The 16,472-nt window shown below is 41.9% G+C and overlaps 1 protein-coding gene across 2 annotated transcripts in view; it reads right to left on the reverse strand.

The window, feature by feature from the left end:
- TSPAN4 (tetraspanin 4) overlaps positions 1–16,472 on the reverse strand; it is a 692,791-nt gene that overhangs the window by 635,126 nt on the left and 41,193 nt on the right. The window contains exon 2 of one of the 2 annotated variants that reach the window (XM_030560655.1): positions 6,229–6,289. The exons of the other annotated variant lie outside the window; for it this stretch is intronic. Within the exon in view, the coding sequence (XP_030416515.1) occupies positions 6,229–6,269 (41 nt within the window). The 5' untranslated portion in view covers positions 6,270–6,289. The remainder of the gene's footprint in view (positions 1–6,228; positions 6,290–16,472) is intronic. 2 annotated transcript variants of the gene reach the window in all.

A 16,472-nucleotide genomic window follows, 5' to 3' on the forward strand; every position in this document is an offset into this window, starting at 1 on the left:
GAATCAAGCTGGGAGAGATGTGTACCAACTGCTTATCCTTTCTGCAGTGGGCTGTGTGACAGGCCACTTATGTCAGGCAATCCAAAAGGGAGCTGCCTCCCTGCAGCAGCATCTCTAGGAGCTGTGTTGTACAGAGCTGGAAGATGCTCTGTGTATATAGAGAGATGGTGCAGGCTGGTACACACTGATCCCTCTGGTCCAGGGATTATACATTTCTATGCTTTTGAAACATCCTGCACTGAATATCAAACGTGTAATCTGCTGGCACATCAATCCCCTCTGTTCTATTCCATACAGGTTCTTACACTGTGATCACATCACTGTAGGATCCAAGGATCTCTCGTAATGCATTAAGTGCCATGACTAACATCTGACATGTGTGATTCATTTTATTCCTCTCCCCAGGGGAAGAATTGTATGTGCAGTGGAGCATTTTATTTTGGTATGATTTTGGGGTTTAGTTTTGGTTTTTAAATGTAATTCTGCTCTGTTTCTCTATAAGGAGAAGGCAGACTAAAGAACCTCATTTGGCACTTGCTGTGAGGGTGGTGAGATTTGCAGGACTCAGAAGATCTGGATTCTATTCCCAGCTCTGCCACTGACCTGCAGGGTAACCTTGGGCAAATCACTCCCCCTTTCCGTGCCTATTTTCCCATGTGTAAAGTGGGGGTAATACTGGTACTTCCTTTGTAAAGTGTTTTGAGACATGCTGATGAAAGGCCCTATGTAAGAGCTAGGTGGTATTATTACTACTACTGTGATGATTCTTAGTTCCTGTGGGACATGCACAGATAAGCTCTACCCTCCCTGGTGGCACGGAGTTCCAATGGGCCAGAGGAGCAGAGTTGTTGACCATGGTCCTCACCCCAGAGCTTTTGTCAAGTCTGTTTCTTTTAGTTTTTAAGGCCTCTAGGCATTACTGTAATACAAACAATGCAATAATTAATGCTTGCAAAATGCTTTGGGATCTTTGGACAGGCTACAGGAATATTATATAGGAAGACTATTAATTTAACATCAATATTTCCCTCCACTTAACTTCTTCTCCCCATCTCTTAGATTTTCTTGCCACACGTATCAAACTCTGAAGTTCTCCTTGACCTAGAACTATGCCTTCTCCACCTCCATAATGTTGTCTTTATCCATCTTGGCCTCAGCTCTCCATCTGCTCACATCCTTATCCCCACACTCATGCCTAAGGCAGACAAGCATATAATACTTCTTAAAAGTTAGATGAAATGTTTGATTGTATCTTAGTGTAATATTAAATTGTGCATGTAAGCCAGGATTTTCAATAGGTCTTTAAATTGAAAATCCTCAATCTAGACTGCAAAATAAAGAATTAAGTTCTAAAAATGGGAAATGAAACAATATAAGGATGCTTGTATGAAATGTAAAAAATATAAATCAATTTTTGCAGCATAAACAGGCCAGTCAATTCTAAAAAGCTTCTATAAGAATATTTCCTGTCCTACAAAGAGTCAATAGCAAATGATGTCCCAATATCTAGCACTGTTGATGGACACAATACACTTCTTTCTAAGAACAGAACACAAGGGCTGGTCAAAAATTTTCCATTGTAACCGTTTGGCGATGGACAGATTTTCAACTAACCAAAATTTTTTGTGGAAAGAAAATCTGTCCTCTGCAGAAAAATTTGAATTTTCATCAAAAAAACAATAACTTGAACACCAAAAACTTTCGGGTTTTTTTACCAAACCGCAAAAATGTCCAGTGTTTGGCCAGAAATTTTCAGTTTTTCATTGAAAAGTTGAAATTTTCCACAGAGGTAAAAAATACAACCAGCTCTATTGAACATACTGCTTCTTTAGAACCCCAGGCCTGCAACTGATAGCCTGAGAAATAGTATGCATAAGTGACTGTAGAATACATCTGCCAGTTGATGGAGTTACTATATGGAAGATATTGACCCATGTCATAACATATTCCCAGATTTGGACCTTAGCGTCCAAAATATGGGTGTTAGCATGAAAACCTCCAAGCTTAGTTACCAGCTTGGACCTGGTAAAGCTGCCACCACCCAAAAAATTAGAGTGTTTTGGGGCACTCTGGTCCCCCCAAAAACCTTCCCTGGGGACCCCAAGACCCAAATTCCTTGAGTCTTACAACAAAGGGGAATAAACCCTTTCCCCCACTTCTCCCTTCCAGGTGTTCCCTCCCTGGGTTCCTGGAGAGATTCACAGAAACAAGCTCCGTGAATCTAAACAGAGGGACTCCACCCTCCCTATTTCCAGTCCTGGAAACACAAGTACTTCCCTCTTCACCCAGAGGGTATGCAAAGTCAGGCTTAGTAAATCTAACACAAAGGGATTTTTCCCCCTGACTCCTTCCTCCCACCAGTTCCCTGGTGAGCTACAGACTCAATTCCCTGGAGTCCCCCACTAAAGAAAAACTTCAACAGGTCTTAAAAAGAAAGCTTTATATAAAAAGAAAGAAAAAATACATAAAAATGGTCTCTCTGTATTAAGGTGACAAATACAAGGTCAATTGCTTAAAAGAAATATGAACAAACAGCCTTATTCAAAAAGAACACACTTCAAAACACTCCAGCAAGTGCACACATGTAAATACAAAATAAAAACCATATAAATCACTATCTTATCTTTTGTACTTACAACTGGGAAACAGAAGATTAGAAAAGCAGGAGGCAGAAAAATCCTCTCATAGCCGAGAGAGTACAGGCAGAAGACAAAGAACTCACACCCAAAACTTCCCTCCACCCAGATTTGAAAAAGTCTTGTTTCCTGATTGGTCCTCTGGTCAGGTGTTTCAGGTTACTCCTTTCCAGGTGAAAGAGACATTAACCCTTAGCAATCTGTTTATGACAACCCATCCTACTGATGGAAAGTAGTAGCCAAAAAAGACCTTGGGGCTCCAGCAGTTTTAATGCTGGCTCCAGATTTAACATTAAACAATAAGATTTTTTTTTAGTTACAATTAAGCTCCATAGGGAGGTCAGAGATAAATTATTTTTTTTAAACACAGTAACAATGAAAACTTAAGGAACTGACTTAACTTCACAGAAAAGACATTCACAGAAGCACATCTACTGTCTCTGTTGAGCCAGAGGGCAGAGATCCTATGAACAGCACTGGCATTGTCAGTGCAGGAAGTGAGAGATCATGGGAGGTCCAAACTCTGCCCCGAGCCATTAAGCACAAAAGGCATTGAAGAAGTTCTACAGTTTAAAACATCTGCTACCCACCAGGGTCCAGTGTCTATCACCATCTTATCTGCACAGATGACAAGTCCATAATGTACCACACTTTACATTGCCCCTACCTCTGTAGTATTCATTAAATGAATCCCTCTCCAATGAAAGATACCACCTCACCCAACTTCTCTCCCTCTCCAAGATAAGTCTTGGTTGAGTCCGTTCTGGAGGAACAAACAAACTGTAGTACATGATGGGGTCAGGCAACACATTCAGGAAGATTGAGAGACGGGGATAGAAATATGGGAAGAATTCACCTAGAATTTTGATCTGACTGTAGCACATAAGTGAATTCAAGTTACCTTTAAACAAAAACAAAAAAGTACTGCCTGTGCAGGGAGCAGTGTTCCTGGTCAGAATTCCCCTTTCTTCGCCCACTGCTCTGTTGTGTTACAGTTGGTTGGTTGCTGCCTTCCATCTCAGAGGCAGCTGGGTTTCAGTAATGCTTTATGTATGAGGCGCTTTGGGATAAGATGTGCTGTTTGTATGAAATGTGCAGGGGACTGGACTAGATGACCTTTCGAGGTCCCTTCCAGTCCTACGATTTTATGATTATAATGTAAATAATACAAGTGTTTTCCTTGTAAAATTTTCAGTCACCCCGAACGATATAAAAATATTGCAAATGATTCGGGTCACTTCTTCAGGATTCCTAGGATATGACAAACCACTGAAGATTTGGCTGTCATGGCAACCATGACATCAGAACTCCCGAGATATCTCTCCCTCTCACACACCCACCTCCACCCCCAACTGGGGTGAGTGTGTGTCTCTAGCCTGGAAGTTAAAGATAAAACAGGACATCTAAGTTCCCTCAAGGCATAAAGCCTAGCCTAGCCATCACAGTGTCTTCTGTTGGCCTAACTGGGTTGAGTAGATTGGCATTTCCCTTGCTTGGCCTCAGAAGTCAACACACACCAACACAAAAGAAGGCTGCGGGGGGATATGCTTGCTCTATATAAATATATCAGGGGGGTTAACGTTAGGGAGGGAGAGGAATTATTTAAGTTTAGTACTAATGTAGGCACGAGGACGAATGGGTACAAACTGGATATTAGGAAGTTTAGACTTGAAATTAGACAAAGGTTTCTAACCATTAGGGGAGTGAAGTTTTGGAACAGCCTTCCGAGGGAAGTAGTGGGGGCAAAAGACTTATCCGGCTTCAAGACTAAACTTGATAAGTATATGGAGGTGATGTTATGATGGGATAGTTTAATTTGGGCAATTGATCTTGGATTATCACCTGATAAGTCTGCTCAGTGGTTTGCAGGGAGATGTTGGATGGGATGGGAACTGAGTTACTGCAGAGAATTCCTTCTTGGGTGCTGGTGGGTGAGTCTTGCCCACATGCTCAGGGTTTAGCTGATCGCCATATTTGGGGTCGGGAAGGAATTTTCCTCCAGGGCGGATTGGCAGGGGCCCTGGAGGTTTTTCGCCTTCCTCTGCAGCGTGGGGCATGGGTCGCTTGCTGGTGAATTCTCTGCAGTTTGAGGTCTTCAAACCAGTTTTGAGGATTTCAATAACTCAGTCCTGGGTTAGTGGTTGTTATAAAAATGGATGGGTAGGGTTCTGTGGCCTGCCTTGTGCAGGAGGTCAGACTAGATGATCATATTGGTCCCTTCTGACCTATGAGTCTAAGTCACTTCCTCCCCCAAGGTCTGAGCAAGGGGCTTTCCTGTGGGGAGTAAACATTGTTCTCCCCTACCCCCATAACATCAAAGTCAGCCTAGTTGTAATATGTGTACTCAGGATATTTAAAGTGGAGGTGTCTGTTCCTTATCAAGGCCCTCCTTTTTACTCTATCTAGCTGGATTAAATAAAGGTACAAGAAGGTGAAATGACACATCCAAGTTCTACTAGTCCGTGACGGCATATTTTTCAGTCAGCTAGAACTAGTGAAAGGTGGATACCATTCTACACAAAACAGTGACTTCAATTAAGCTACACCAGAGGAGTACCTGGCCCAGTGTGCAATTCTCATATCCACATACCCCTTCAGGGGTTCCTTCAACACTCCTGCCAGAACCCAGAAGGGCTCTTTTGCTCACTGACACCCCCTTAGTGCCTCCTTCCCCAAGATCATGTATTGCAATCTGTGGCTATTATCCTTCTGGCTGATGACTCTGAGGGGGACTCCCAGGAGAGGCCAATGCTAAGGAATTTCCTCAAATCAGACAGAGAAGACCACTGTGGGTTGACATAGGACATTCCATCCTGCTAACACCATGCTGCTGCAGCAATCTCAAACCCATGAAAAAGAGTCTGAAAGATAATCTCACCTGACTCTCCAACTTGATGATATAGAGCATTAATCACTATACCATCAGGATCAGGCCAGTCCTTACCATCCCCACATTGTCTATCAAGGCATTGCCTTGATTATCTCCAGTCACTTCTTGCATCTTAGCCAGGACTTAGTCACTACCCTCAAGGAGCGGTGTTTATTCAGGAAACAACCACCAATGCTGAACCAATATCCAAAGCTGGTGTTGAGAGCACTGTGTTACTGGGGCATGCAGGTTTTGTTGTTGGGGTTTTTTTTGGGTTTTTTTTTTTTAAGGAAGACATAAGACCAAAGTCCTTGCCACTTGGTTAGTAAAGATTCCATACCACTTTCACATTAGCCCTGGATCATGGAGAAATTACACTCTGCCAAATTCTCTAAGCCCTCCAGAGCAGTTTGTTAGATAACCCAATATTCTCTCTCTGCATCACCTTTTCGGGGTAGACCATCAGAACAGATCATCCTAAGGTCTCAAGTAGCCAGCCTTAGAATTGTAATTTTCATGATTGACCATTTGAAGGAAAAACTAGATTATGATTCCCCAATGTAGCTTGCTTGGAGGTCATAATTTGGATGCTTGTTTCTAAACAGGTACAAAAACAGAAGGGTAGCTTGAGACAGAGAAACCCATAACAAAAGAGAAGTAAATGCTTTTCAGGTGTAAGGCAAGAAATTGGAGAACTGCTCCTTGCTCCAAGACAGAAGGTACCTCAGTAAATCAAACCCTTTTCCTCTTCCAGACAAATACATTCCTGTAGATCAACAACCCTCTAGAAAGGAAGCAGAGGACAAAAGAGGTAAATTACAGTATCATAAATACGACAGCAGCCTCAGAGTTATAAAACTATTTTATCTCAGGTCTGTACTGCAACTAGTTTCTCCCTATGTTCTTTAGAAATGGCAAGACATAATTCTACTTCAGGTTTAATGACATATTTCTCTCAGATATTAAGCAGTATTTCTGTCTAACAAACTTTACTGCTAATGCCAGCCCACTTTTGATTTTGCCTTGAGGGGCCTAGATAGAAGATACTTATGAGAGTGGCAAGTATTTTTATATTCAGATTTCTGCATATGAGAAGGTCTTCAAACCCTGCTGTCCAGCTGACAGAATATGGAGCTCTAGTCACATCTATATATGATACAAAATAGAGAAGGGCCTGAATGAATATCTTGACTATGTTATTCCTGCATCCTGTATTATTTTAATCTCATCTGAAAGGCTGAAAACTAAAACAAATATTGTGATTTCTGCTGATAGCTCATTTTTCCGGAGTTTTCTTCCTTTGTTTTTTGCACTAAGGAGATTCGCAGGATATAGCCCCTGATCCAGCAAAGTAAATTAATAATCCCACTGAAGCCACATAGACTCATAGACTCTAGGACTGGAAGGGACCTCGAGAGGTCATCGAGTCCAGTCCCCTGTCCTCATGGCAGGAACAAATACTGTCTAGACCATCCCTAATAGACATTTATCTAACTACTCTTAAATATCTCCAGAGATGGAGATTCCACAACTTCCCTAGGCAATTTATTCCAGTGTTTAACTACCCTGACAGTTAGGAACTTTTTCCTAATGTCCAATCTAAATCTCCCTTGCTGCAGTTTAAGCCCATTGCTTCTTGTTCTATCATTGGAGGCTAAGGTGAACAAGTTTTCTCCCTCCTCCTGATGACACCCTCTTAGATACCTGAAAACTGCTGTCATGTCCCCTCTCAGTCTTCTCTTTTCCAAACTAAACAAACCCAATTCCTTCAGCCTTCCTTCATAGGTCATGTTCTCAAGACCTTTCATCATTCTTGCTGCTCTTCTCTGGACCCTCTCCAATTTCTCCACATCTTTCTTGAAATGCGGTGCCCAGAACTGGACACAATACTCCAGTTGAGGCCTAACCAGCGCAGAGTAAAGCGGAAGAATGACTTCTCGTGTCTTGTTTACAACACACCTGTTAATGCATCCCAGAATCACGTTTGCTTTTTTTGCAACAGTATCACACTGTTGACTCATATTAAGCTTGTGGTCTACTATGACCCCTAGATCTCTTTCTGCCATACTCCTTCCTAGACAGTCTCTTCCCATTCTGTATGTGTGAAACTGATTGTTCCTTCCTAAGTGGAGCACTTTGCATTTATCTTATTGAACTTCATCCTGTTTACCTCAGACCATTTCTCCAATTTGTCCAGATCATTTTGAATTTTGACCCTGTCCTCCAAAGCAGTTGCAATCCCTCCCAGTTTGGTATCGTCCGCAAACTTAATAAGCGTACTTTCTATGCCAACATCTAAATCGTTGATGAAGATATTGAACAGAGCCGGTCCCAAAACAGACCCCTGCGGAACCCCACTTGTTATACCTTTCCAGCAGGATTGGGAGCCATTAATAACTACTCTCTGAGTACGGTTATCCAGCCAGTTATGCACCCACCTTATAGTAGCCCCATCTAAATTGTACTTTCCTAGTTTATCTATAAGAATATCATGCGAGACCATATCAAATGCCTTATTAAAGTCTAGATATATCACATCCACCGCTTCTCCCTTATCCACAAGGCTCGTTATCCTATCAAAGAATGTTATCAGATTAGTTAGACACGATTTGTTCTTTACAAATCCATGCTGGCTATTCCCTATCACCTTACCACTTTCCAAGTGTTTGCAGATGATTTCTTTAATTACCTGCTCCATTATCTTCCCTGGTACAGAAGTTAAACTAACTGGTCTGTAGTTTCCTGGGTTGTTTTTATTTCCCTTTTTATTGATGGGCACTATATTTGCCCCCTTCCAGTCTTCTGTACTTTGTACTCAAGTACTCTGCTGGATCCGGGCCTAGGATCTTTATTTCGTAGGAGTTCATCAGGTCCTGCTTCATATGCCATCCCCTCAACAGCCATACTTCTGTGGTGTCATTTACTATCTCTGTTACATTGGTGGTGGTAGCCAAGTATTACCCCATATATGCCATCATGATATAGTACTTTTAGCTTCCGGGGGCAACATTTTTTTAAAGGCATGGGGAAGTTCTTCTCCCAACTTTGTAACAACACAGCTATCAACATTTGTCATCAACTGTTTCCCCTGGTGGTCAGATGGCGGTCAGATGGCATGCAACAGCTTGTTTGCCTTGGGGAATAACCGTGAAACAAGCAATGTAATATTTCTACCTAGAACGGCCAATCTGTAGTTACCCTCCGCTCTCAGCAGAACCATAATCCCACACAGCAGACATGGTATTATACACAATGGGCCAAATTCTGCTCTCGATTACACTGATTCAATCCCACCGACATGAGTGGGGTTTGCTCTGGTGTAACCAAGATCAGTGTTTGACCTAACAGAACCACTAACAAACCTGGGACAGCTAGCCAGAGAGATCTGAGAATGTGTTCATAAAAGGTTTTATAAAGAACCAGCCAATAAGTATAATAGATATTGCCCCAAGGAAATTAAAAATGTTATGTTGGCATTCAGACGGCATAAGTCTACCCACACTCATGGGCCTTTGGAGGGGAACATAGATCAGCCAGCATACAGACAAGCTGCACAGTGCCACTGGTGAAAGTGAACACGGGTGTAGGTAGCAATGTTACATATAGAGGAAGAGGTGTGCAGATGTCAGATGAAGAGCAAGAGCTGACAAACTCTTGAGTGCTGCTAGTAATATAGACTGAAGAGAAAGAAATGATGATCCAGGAGACTTATTTCTCAGTTTGCCTCATGCCAGCAACACCTCCTGATAACCTTCTTCATCCTGTTCCTGAAGGCCCAACACTTATCTGGGGGGCAAGTCAGGAAAGCAATTTCCTCTGAAGCAGTTTCCTGACAATAAGCTGGAAAGACATGATCCTCTAGCAGGCACCCATCTATCCATTCCCAAAGCCATACTGCAGCACCTCCACAGCATTGCCTGCATGTCAGATAGCTCTGCTCCTTCCTCCACTTCTCTCACAGGAAAAATGACGTCTCCGATACATTAGCTTCTGAAAGAGAAAGAGCAGCTCGGGGGCTGCTCTGCTCCCGGCATCCCTTCCTGTTACAGGTGCCGTGGTGGATCTGCTCTAGAGGAAGGTGAAAGTCAAAGAGAACAAAGGAAACTTGGACAAAGTAAGCAAGTCAGTCTCTTGAACATCTGGATGTCTGACCAGTGGGGTCACTCTGCTATAGACTAGCCCCGCAGAACAGAATTCCTGCACCACAGCAAAGTGACTCCACCAGACACTCCAGCCTCAAGAGACCAGTTTTCTTTTTTTTTTCCAAAGGTCCCCTCCGTTTTCCCCACTAGGAAGCAGTGCAAAGAGATACATGCTCCTTTTCATGAAGGGAGGGGGGCAGCAAGGAAATGGAGCAGAAAGGAGGGAACAGGAGCTACCACTGCTTTTCCTGGAGGAGAGGGGAACAAGGAGAAAAGAGGTCTGTGTGGAAGAGCTAATAGGCAGACAGCCTCCTGTGTGCTCAGGAGAGGAGCAACCCCAGAAGTGGCCTGCAAAGAGGGATGGAAATCTAGCATTCGTTAATAGCAGAGAAGGGCCTTCACTATATTCTCTCGGAGGTCATGGAAGAGTTCAGAATTCAGCAGAGATTGGGAGTGCCCAGAACACATCAGTGGGCAGAGTCAAAAGTTCACTACATAATATGGACTAGGGAAGAGCCTACAATTTAATAGCAGGGAGGCCATATTTAAGAGGTGGAGCCCAGAAATTATTACCTAGGAGAAGGGGCTTCAGCAGATTTTTGGGGGGTGGGGGGGCATCTAGAATTGATTTATTGGTGGGGGAGTGAAGATATGGCAACATAAATAACATCCGTGTTGTTTGGGGAGGATGTTGTGATGCAGGTATTTTTCATCCAGGATTTTGTAGATTTAGTCTTTAGGCAAGTAGGAACTACACAAATTTTTCAAGCCTGCATGAAGTAATAATAATAGTAAACAGTCCAGTAGAAGAACTGTTTTACATCAGATGCAGAAAAAATAGCAGTCCAGACTTTCTACAGAGCACAAAGGCAAAACAAGATTCAATTATGCAGCTAGTGGGGTGGGGTGGGAAGGAAATATAGCCTAAAAGGAACTAATTTCTGTGTCTCACGAGATCCATATTGTTTGTGGGAAACTGAATATATGCCAATAGCTCTAGAGGAAAGAAACTTATTTAAAAACTCCTTTCTTTTCTTGATTGTGAAAATCTAGCCATGCCTTCTTCCCTTTACTGGGCGAATGCCCATTCAGGAACAGAAAGAGCAACAGCAGATGAAGTGAAAAAGAAAAGAGTACCAAAACAAGTCACCCTTCAGTTTCAGAGGTGACAGAATCCTGGTCCTATAGTAACATGTCCTGGGCTCAGAGGGATCTTTTGCAGAGAATCCACCAAAGACTGAACTGGAAGTTGATGCCCGGAATAACAAGAAAAAAAGCAAACTTAGAGATTCCCTCCACCTCTGTGTCTTACAGAGCTTGTGATAGAGCAAGTCCTATTGGCCATAGAAACAGTCTCACCATCCAAGATGTGGTGTGATTTGGCACCCACAAGTGTGCTGCATCATATATCCCACCATCAACTCCTTGATTGACTACGTGCTGGATGGGGCCAGAGGGGACTTCAGTTCCTACATTTTTTTCCCAAGGCTGAAATCCATGCAGCTTAGAGAACCCCTGGGGAAAAGGAATTCCCTCCTTCACTCCATGCAGAGAAAGTCTCATATCAGGAAGCACAAGGAGCATATGTCCATTTACCAAAGCTAACCACACAAGTTATTGCCACTTACTGAAATACCTACGGTGCTACACTAGTATTGTCTAGAATTACTCATCTTTACCAACAGAAGTTGGCCCAATAAAAGATACTACCTCACCCACCTTGTCTCTCTAATATCCTGGGACTAACATGGCTACAACAATACTGCACTCATCTTTACAATGACAAACACTACACACATTTAAACTAAATAGTTTTGTCATTGAGCTAACGCTTCCCTCTAGCTCCAACTGGACAGCTCAGAGGACTGATAATGGGACAGTGTACAGTATGACTAGTTCAGAACAATAACAAAAAGTCACTATTGTTCAGCGGCCAACATGAAACAAGTTTGGTGAACTCCATTACAGCCCAGGGAGGTGGAGGGAGAGAGAGAAGGGCAGGAGATAAACTGTGCAAATTGCTGTTTGAACTGGTTTTATAAAATTCAAATTTAAAAACCAAATCTAAAAATTCCAACAGTCCAATAGCAGGTCAAATCCCCACCCCATACACACACATAATTTTTAAAAAACTTGGGGTTCTCCCCATTAAAAGTCAAAGATGTGACAAAAAAATTGTCAAAAAATTGATATTGGGAGGATTTTGACCAGCTCTAGTCTCAGTTCTATTCCTACTAACCATGTGTCCACATTAAAACTGGGGAGAGGAGGAGGCATCCTCTATGGAACCTCTGAGCAGAAAAGCATGTACACCTAACACCTAGAGGGGTGTGTCAGGGGTGAAGCACTTTTGCAGGGAAGTGTTGGGGAGCTTACACTGTTGCAGCCACCTATATTATACCTGCATCGAGGACTTAAAGACGTGAATCTCCGGGGCTGTCAATTTGGTGCTCTTTGCAAGCACTCAATTAGCTTACAATTAAAGAAAATAAAAGAACAAATTCATTGACCAGTGAAGCCTTTGAACAAACCTGGTACTTTGCCATCACTTGGAAATGTGGGGAGCAGACTATGAACAGTCCAAACAATAGGAGCCAAAAATTCCTTCTATGCCAACTCCCCGAGTCCCTGGGTGAAATCTTTGGCTCTGATCAGAGGAACTAATGGATTTATTTTAAAAAACCTGCATATTTGAATGTAGGTACCAAGCTAAATGGCAACCAGCTCAACATTTCTGTGTACAAAAACAATTAAATAATAGCCACGCACACTGCTTGTGCCATTGTGAGTTGGTCTGTCCTACTGAAGTGCCTAGAGAATTGGTAACTAACTAAAGCACATTATTAAAATGGAAAGGGGTGGTGGAAAGAGCAAGCAAAAGCTGTAATCCGGAATCTCTCTCTGCACAGAAAGTTAACGGGAATGAAAACATTAAATCACTTGTTTTCATTCGGTATGTGAAACAATCCCAACTGCTTTAGGTCATTATAATGACAACTGGTTCTTTTATAGACAGATCAGCCTAAGAAGCTGAATATTTTTAATAGAGCAAAACTGTAATATTACTGAACTTGGGCATTGCCTGACCATTCCCAATGTGTTGTACTGATCAGCTAATTACAAGGGACAACAATAGTCCAATGTTTTACCACTGACAAACTATAGTGATTCCAAAGAAAAGCGAACAGTGACTATAGTCCTACCATTTCTTTAGTTGGTATATACAGCAGTAACCTTAGAGCAATACCACTTGTGGACTCTGCTTTTATGTTCATAAAAGGAAGCTGTTTTTCAATTATCAGCTCCAGTGACCATACACATTACAGTAACTTAAACCAAGTCTATAAATGGCAATAGGTATTAACACTTTTATAGCCCCATTATCTCGTGACAAAGTAGGGGGATAAAACAGCTGGTCACCTTTGCATGCAGCAAACTTACTTGAAATGCCACTGTTTTCCATTTCCCTAGCTGCAAAAAGCCCCTCCCTCTCTTTCCACCCCCAAAACACATGCAAATGAGCAAGTCAAACTAAATCAATTATGAAAACACTATCAGGATATCATTTTTGTAGATCAAAGATCTCCATCCTAGAGTGCTCTTTGGAAAATAAACCACCACTCGTGTCCTCAAACAGATGGGAAGAAACTGGGTTTGTGTCCCCCCCACATTCCCTATTTTTGTTGTTGCTTCTTTATTTATTTGTTTTCACCTTCAAAATACCAAGAATGCCAAGTCTCTTTTACTATGGTATTCATTAGAGGATATGAGATGCATATTAGGAGCTTTCTTAGCCCTTAATCCAAGGAGTGAGGATATTCAAACTTTAACAATGATATTTCTTCTCCTAGCGGTTCATTAGGCATAAGAGTTAGACACGTGTTAACAAAAGCAATTAGTTCTCAATAGCCTAAAATAAAGATCACTTGCATGATCTCTGTACTTCTACAATCCTAATAGTTTTTGTCATCCACAAAGTCTTCTAGGAAAAACAGTGTAGGCAAGACCTACATTCCAATGTAAAAATCAAGCAGAAAATTGTTTTAAAAAAAAATCATTTCAGACCTTATATTTACATCAGAAAAAGGTACAAAAAGCCAATTTGTTTTTCCTTGCAGAACTCCTTTAAACACATCAAATGCACTCTCATGATCTCTCTACTTAAGAGCTTTTATTTTCCATCTCTGGGTTGCTGTATTTCTCATCCAAACAGCCTGAAAATGACTTTTTGGTTTAAAGTCAAAGCTCACCTGAGTCCAGTGAGCTAGAGTCTCAAGGCAAAATGTCTGAGAGAGACACAAGGATACAGGCTCAAAATCCTCAGGACACAGGGCGCTCTTTAGATAAAGCATACATGGAGTTACATGGGAAATCAAAAATGTGAGGCACCCGATCGGTCTGTGCACTGCAAGGCTGGAGCTGTATTTCAAAGCTGAATGACGTTACTGAGGGCAGGAGAGTTCCACCTGGATAAAGAGCTACAGGAATGAGAAAGGAGTATAGCTTGTTATGCATTTTAACTGCCCACATGCAAATCAGATGACACATCATGTCATCTTGCCAGATTACTTTTTCCAGAACTATAGGTGATCACAAAGAGACTTAGTCGCCATAAATTACGCTAGCATGAAGGCAACTTTGCTGTCATTTAAGTGGGTTAAGTTATAATTACTGCCCCATTGTAACTTCTTAAATATACAGTAGCTGGCAAGATGCCATGATGACAGGACTGTGTGAGATATCTGAAATGAGCGCTACACAAAAAAACATGCAACAGGGGGAGGGATAGCTCAGTGGTTTGAGCATTGGCCTGCTAAACTCAGGATTGTGAGTTCAATCCTTGAAGGGGTCACTTAGGTATCTGGGGCAAAAATCTGTATTGGGATGGGTCCTGCTTTGAGCAGGGGGTTGGACTAGATGACCTCCCAAGGTCCCTTCCAACCCTGATATTCTATGATTCTACTGGCATGTTCCAGAGTACTAGAGAGAAAAGATAGATGTGCCCGGTGGGGTGCCCTGACACCATACGGCAGGAGGAATTAACTTTGGATAGGGTCTCAAATTCTCTCAAATTGCAAGCAAGATAAATTCTTGAAGAAGGGGTGACTTTTTTGGACTGGAGGAAAATGGACATCCTGTACACTACTCCAGACACAAAATGCAAACAATTAGTCCCTAGTGATTCTACTAACTAGAAAACATAATGGATTTCCTAGCAATCTGGCATGCAAGTGGTAGAATCCCAAGAGACAAGACAAGCTTTACAACTCCTTGCCCTTTCTGCACTCCAGCAACATCCCCTAAGAGATAAGGGAAGCTGCTTTGCCTCCCATCTCTGTCCAAATTCTTGAGCAGAAAGATAAAAGGCAGCAATAGAGGTAGAAACTCAAGGAAGAGACTTCTGTGCTGATCCATATGGAAAATAAATCCACTTAGATCAGAGAGTGGCAGATCATCACAAAGATTCTATGTACACGCACACAATATTTTATACGGTATTTGGTATATTTTTAAAAATCTTGAGCTAGATGTCTCCTTCCTGAAGCACACAATTTGTTTCATTTCATAAAACTTATTTGCAAGTAGTGGTGTTCATGAAGAAAGCTATAATTTTTCATGAGGACTATATTTTCCTCACAGAAAAATTATTCCTCTTTAATGAGTGAGACACAAAGGAGATATTCATATGCTATCCGATTGGCTGACAGGCAAATAATATTTTTCACTGAATTCAGCCAAAGCCAATCACAATGCAAAAATTTACACATACAATCTGATCCGTCAACAATGTTAAGACCTTATTATTGCTGACATCGAACCTCAACAAGAGAAACATTTTGCTATGTCACATGCCCTTTCCAACACTCACGAGACAAGATTTCCTTTGCCTGTGTAACTACATAAATTTATCCTAGCAAATGTGAAAGTCTTTAGCCTCATTGCTACATTTGACCCGGGAAATGCACTTCCCTTGTCTCAAATTCAAAACTGGTCTTCCTACTGGAAAACAGCAGTAACAAGATAATTCCCAATGAGAGGCACAAGGATGATTTGGCATTATGACAATATTAAAACAGAGGTACATATTTTTATTGCTGGTGAAAAGTTTTGAAAGTTCAGTTTCTTCTGTACGTATGCTCTCATCAGTAAATATAACATCTAAGACCCTGAGATAGCAAGTGACTTCAGTAGCTCTCCATTTGGGCACTGAATCTACTCCCAGGGAGTTCACTGTGGGATAGGAGCCTATGGTATAAACTGCTCAATCTTCCTTTATAGAGACACCATCAACAGGTTTGGTATAGGCAAAAAGGACATGTTAAAAGAAAGTTATGCGCTACGTGTGACCATGATACTCTTCACACTGGCCTTGATGTGGCACTGGTTTGGTCTGGTATGTATATACAAGCAGCAAAGAATCCTGTGGCCCCTTATAGATTAACTGACGTTTTGGAACATGAGCTTTCGTGGGTGAATACCCACTTTGTCAGATGCATGTAGTGGAAATTTCCAGGGGCAAGTATATTTATGCAAGCAAGCTAGAGATAATGAGGTTAGTTCAATCAGGGAGGATGAGGCCCTGTTCTAGCAGTTGAGGTGTGAAAACCAAGGGAGGAGAAACTGGTTCTGTAGTTGGCAAGCGATTCACAGTCTTTGTTTAATCCTGAGCTGATGGTATCAAATTTGCAGACGAACTGAAGCTCAGCAGTTTTTCTTCGAAGTCTGGTCCTGAAGTTTTTTTGCTGCAGGATGGCCACCTTAAGGTCTGCTATAGTGTGGCCAGGGAGGTTGAAGTGTTCTCCTACAGGTTTTTGTATATTGCCA

Source organism: Gopherus evgoodei, chromosome 4, assembly GCF_007399415.2.
Source record: "Gopherus evgoodei ecotype Sinaloan lineage chromosome 4, rGopEvg1_v1.p, whole genome shotgun sequence".
Lineage (NCBI taxonomy): Eukaryota > Metazoa > Chordata > Testudines > Testudinidae > Gopherus > Gopherus evgoodei.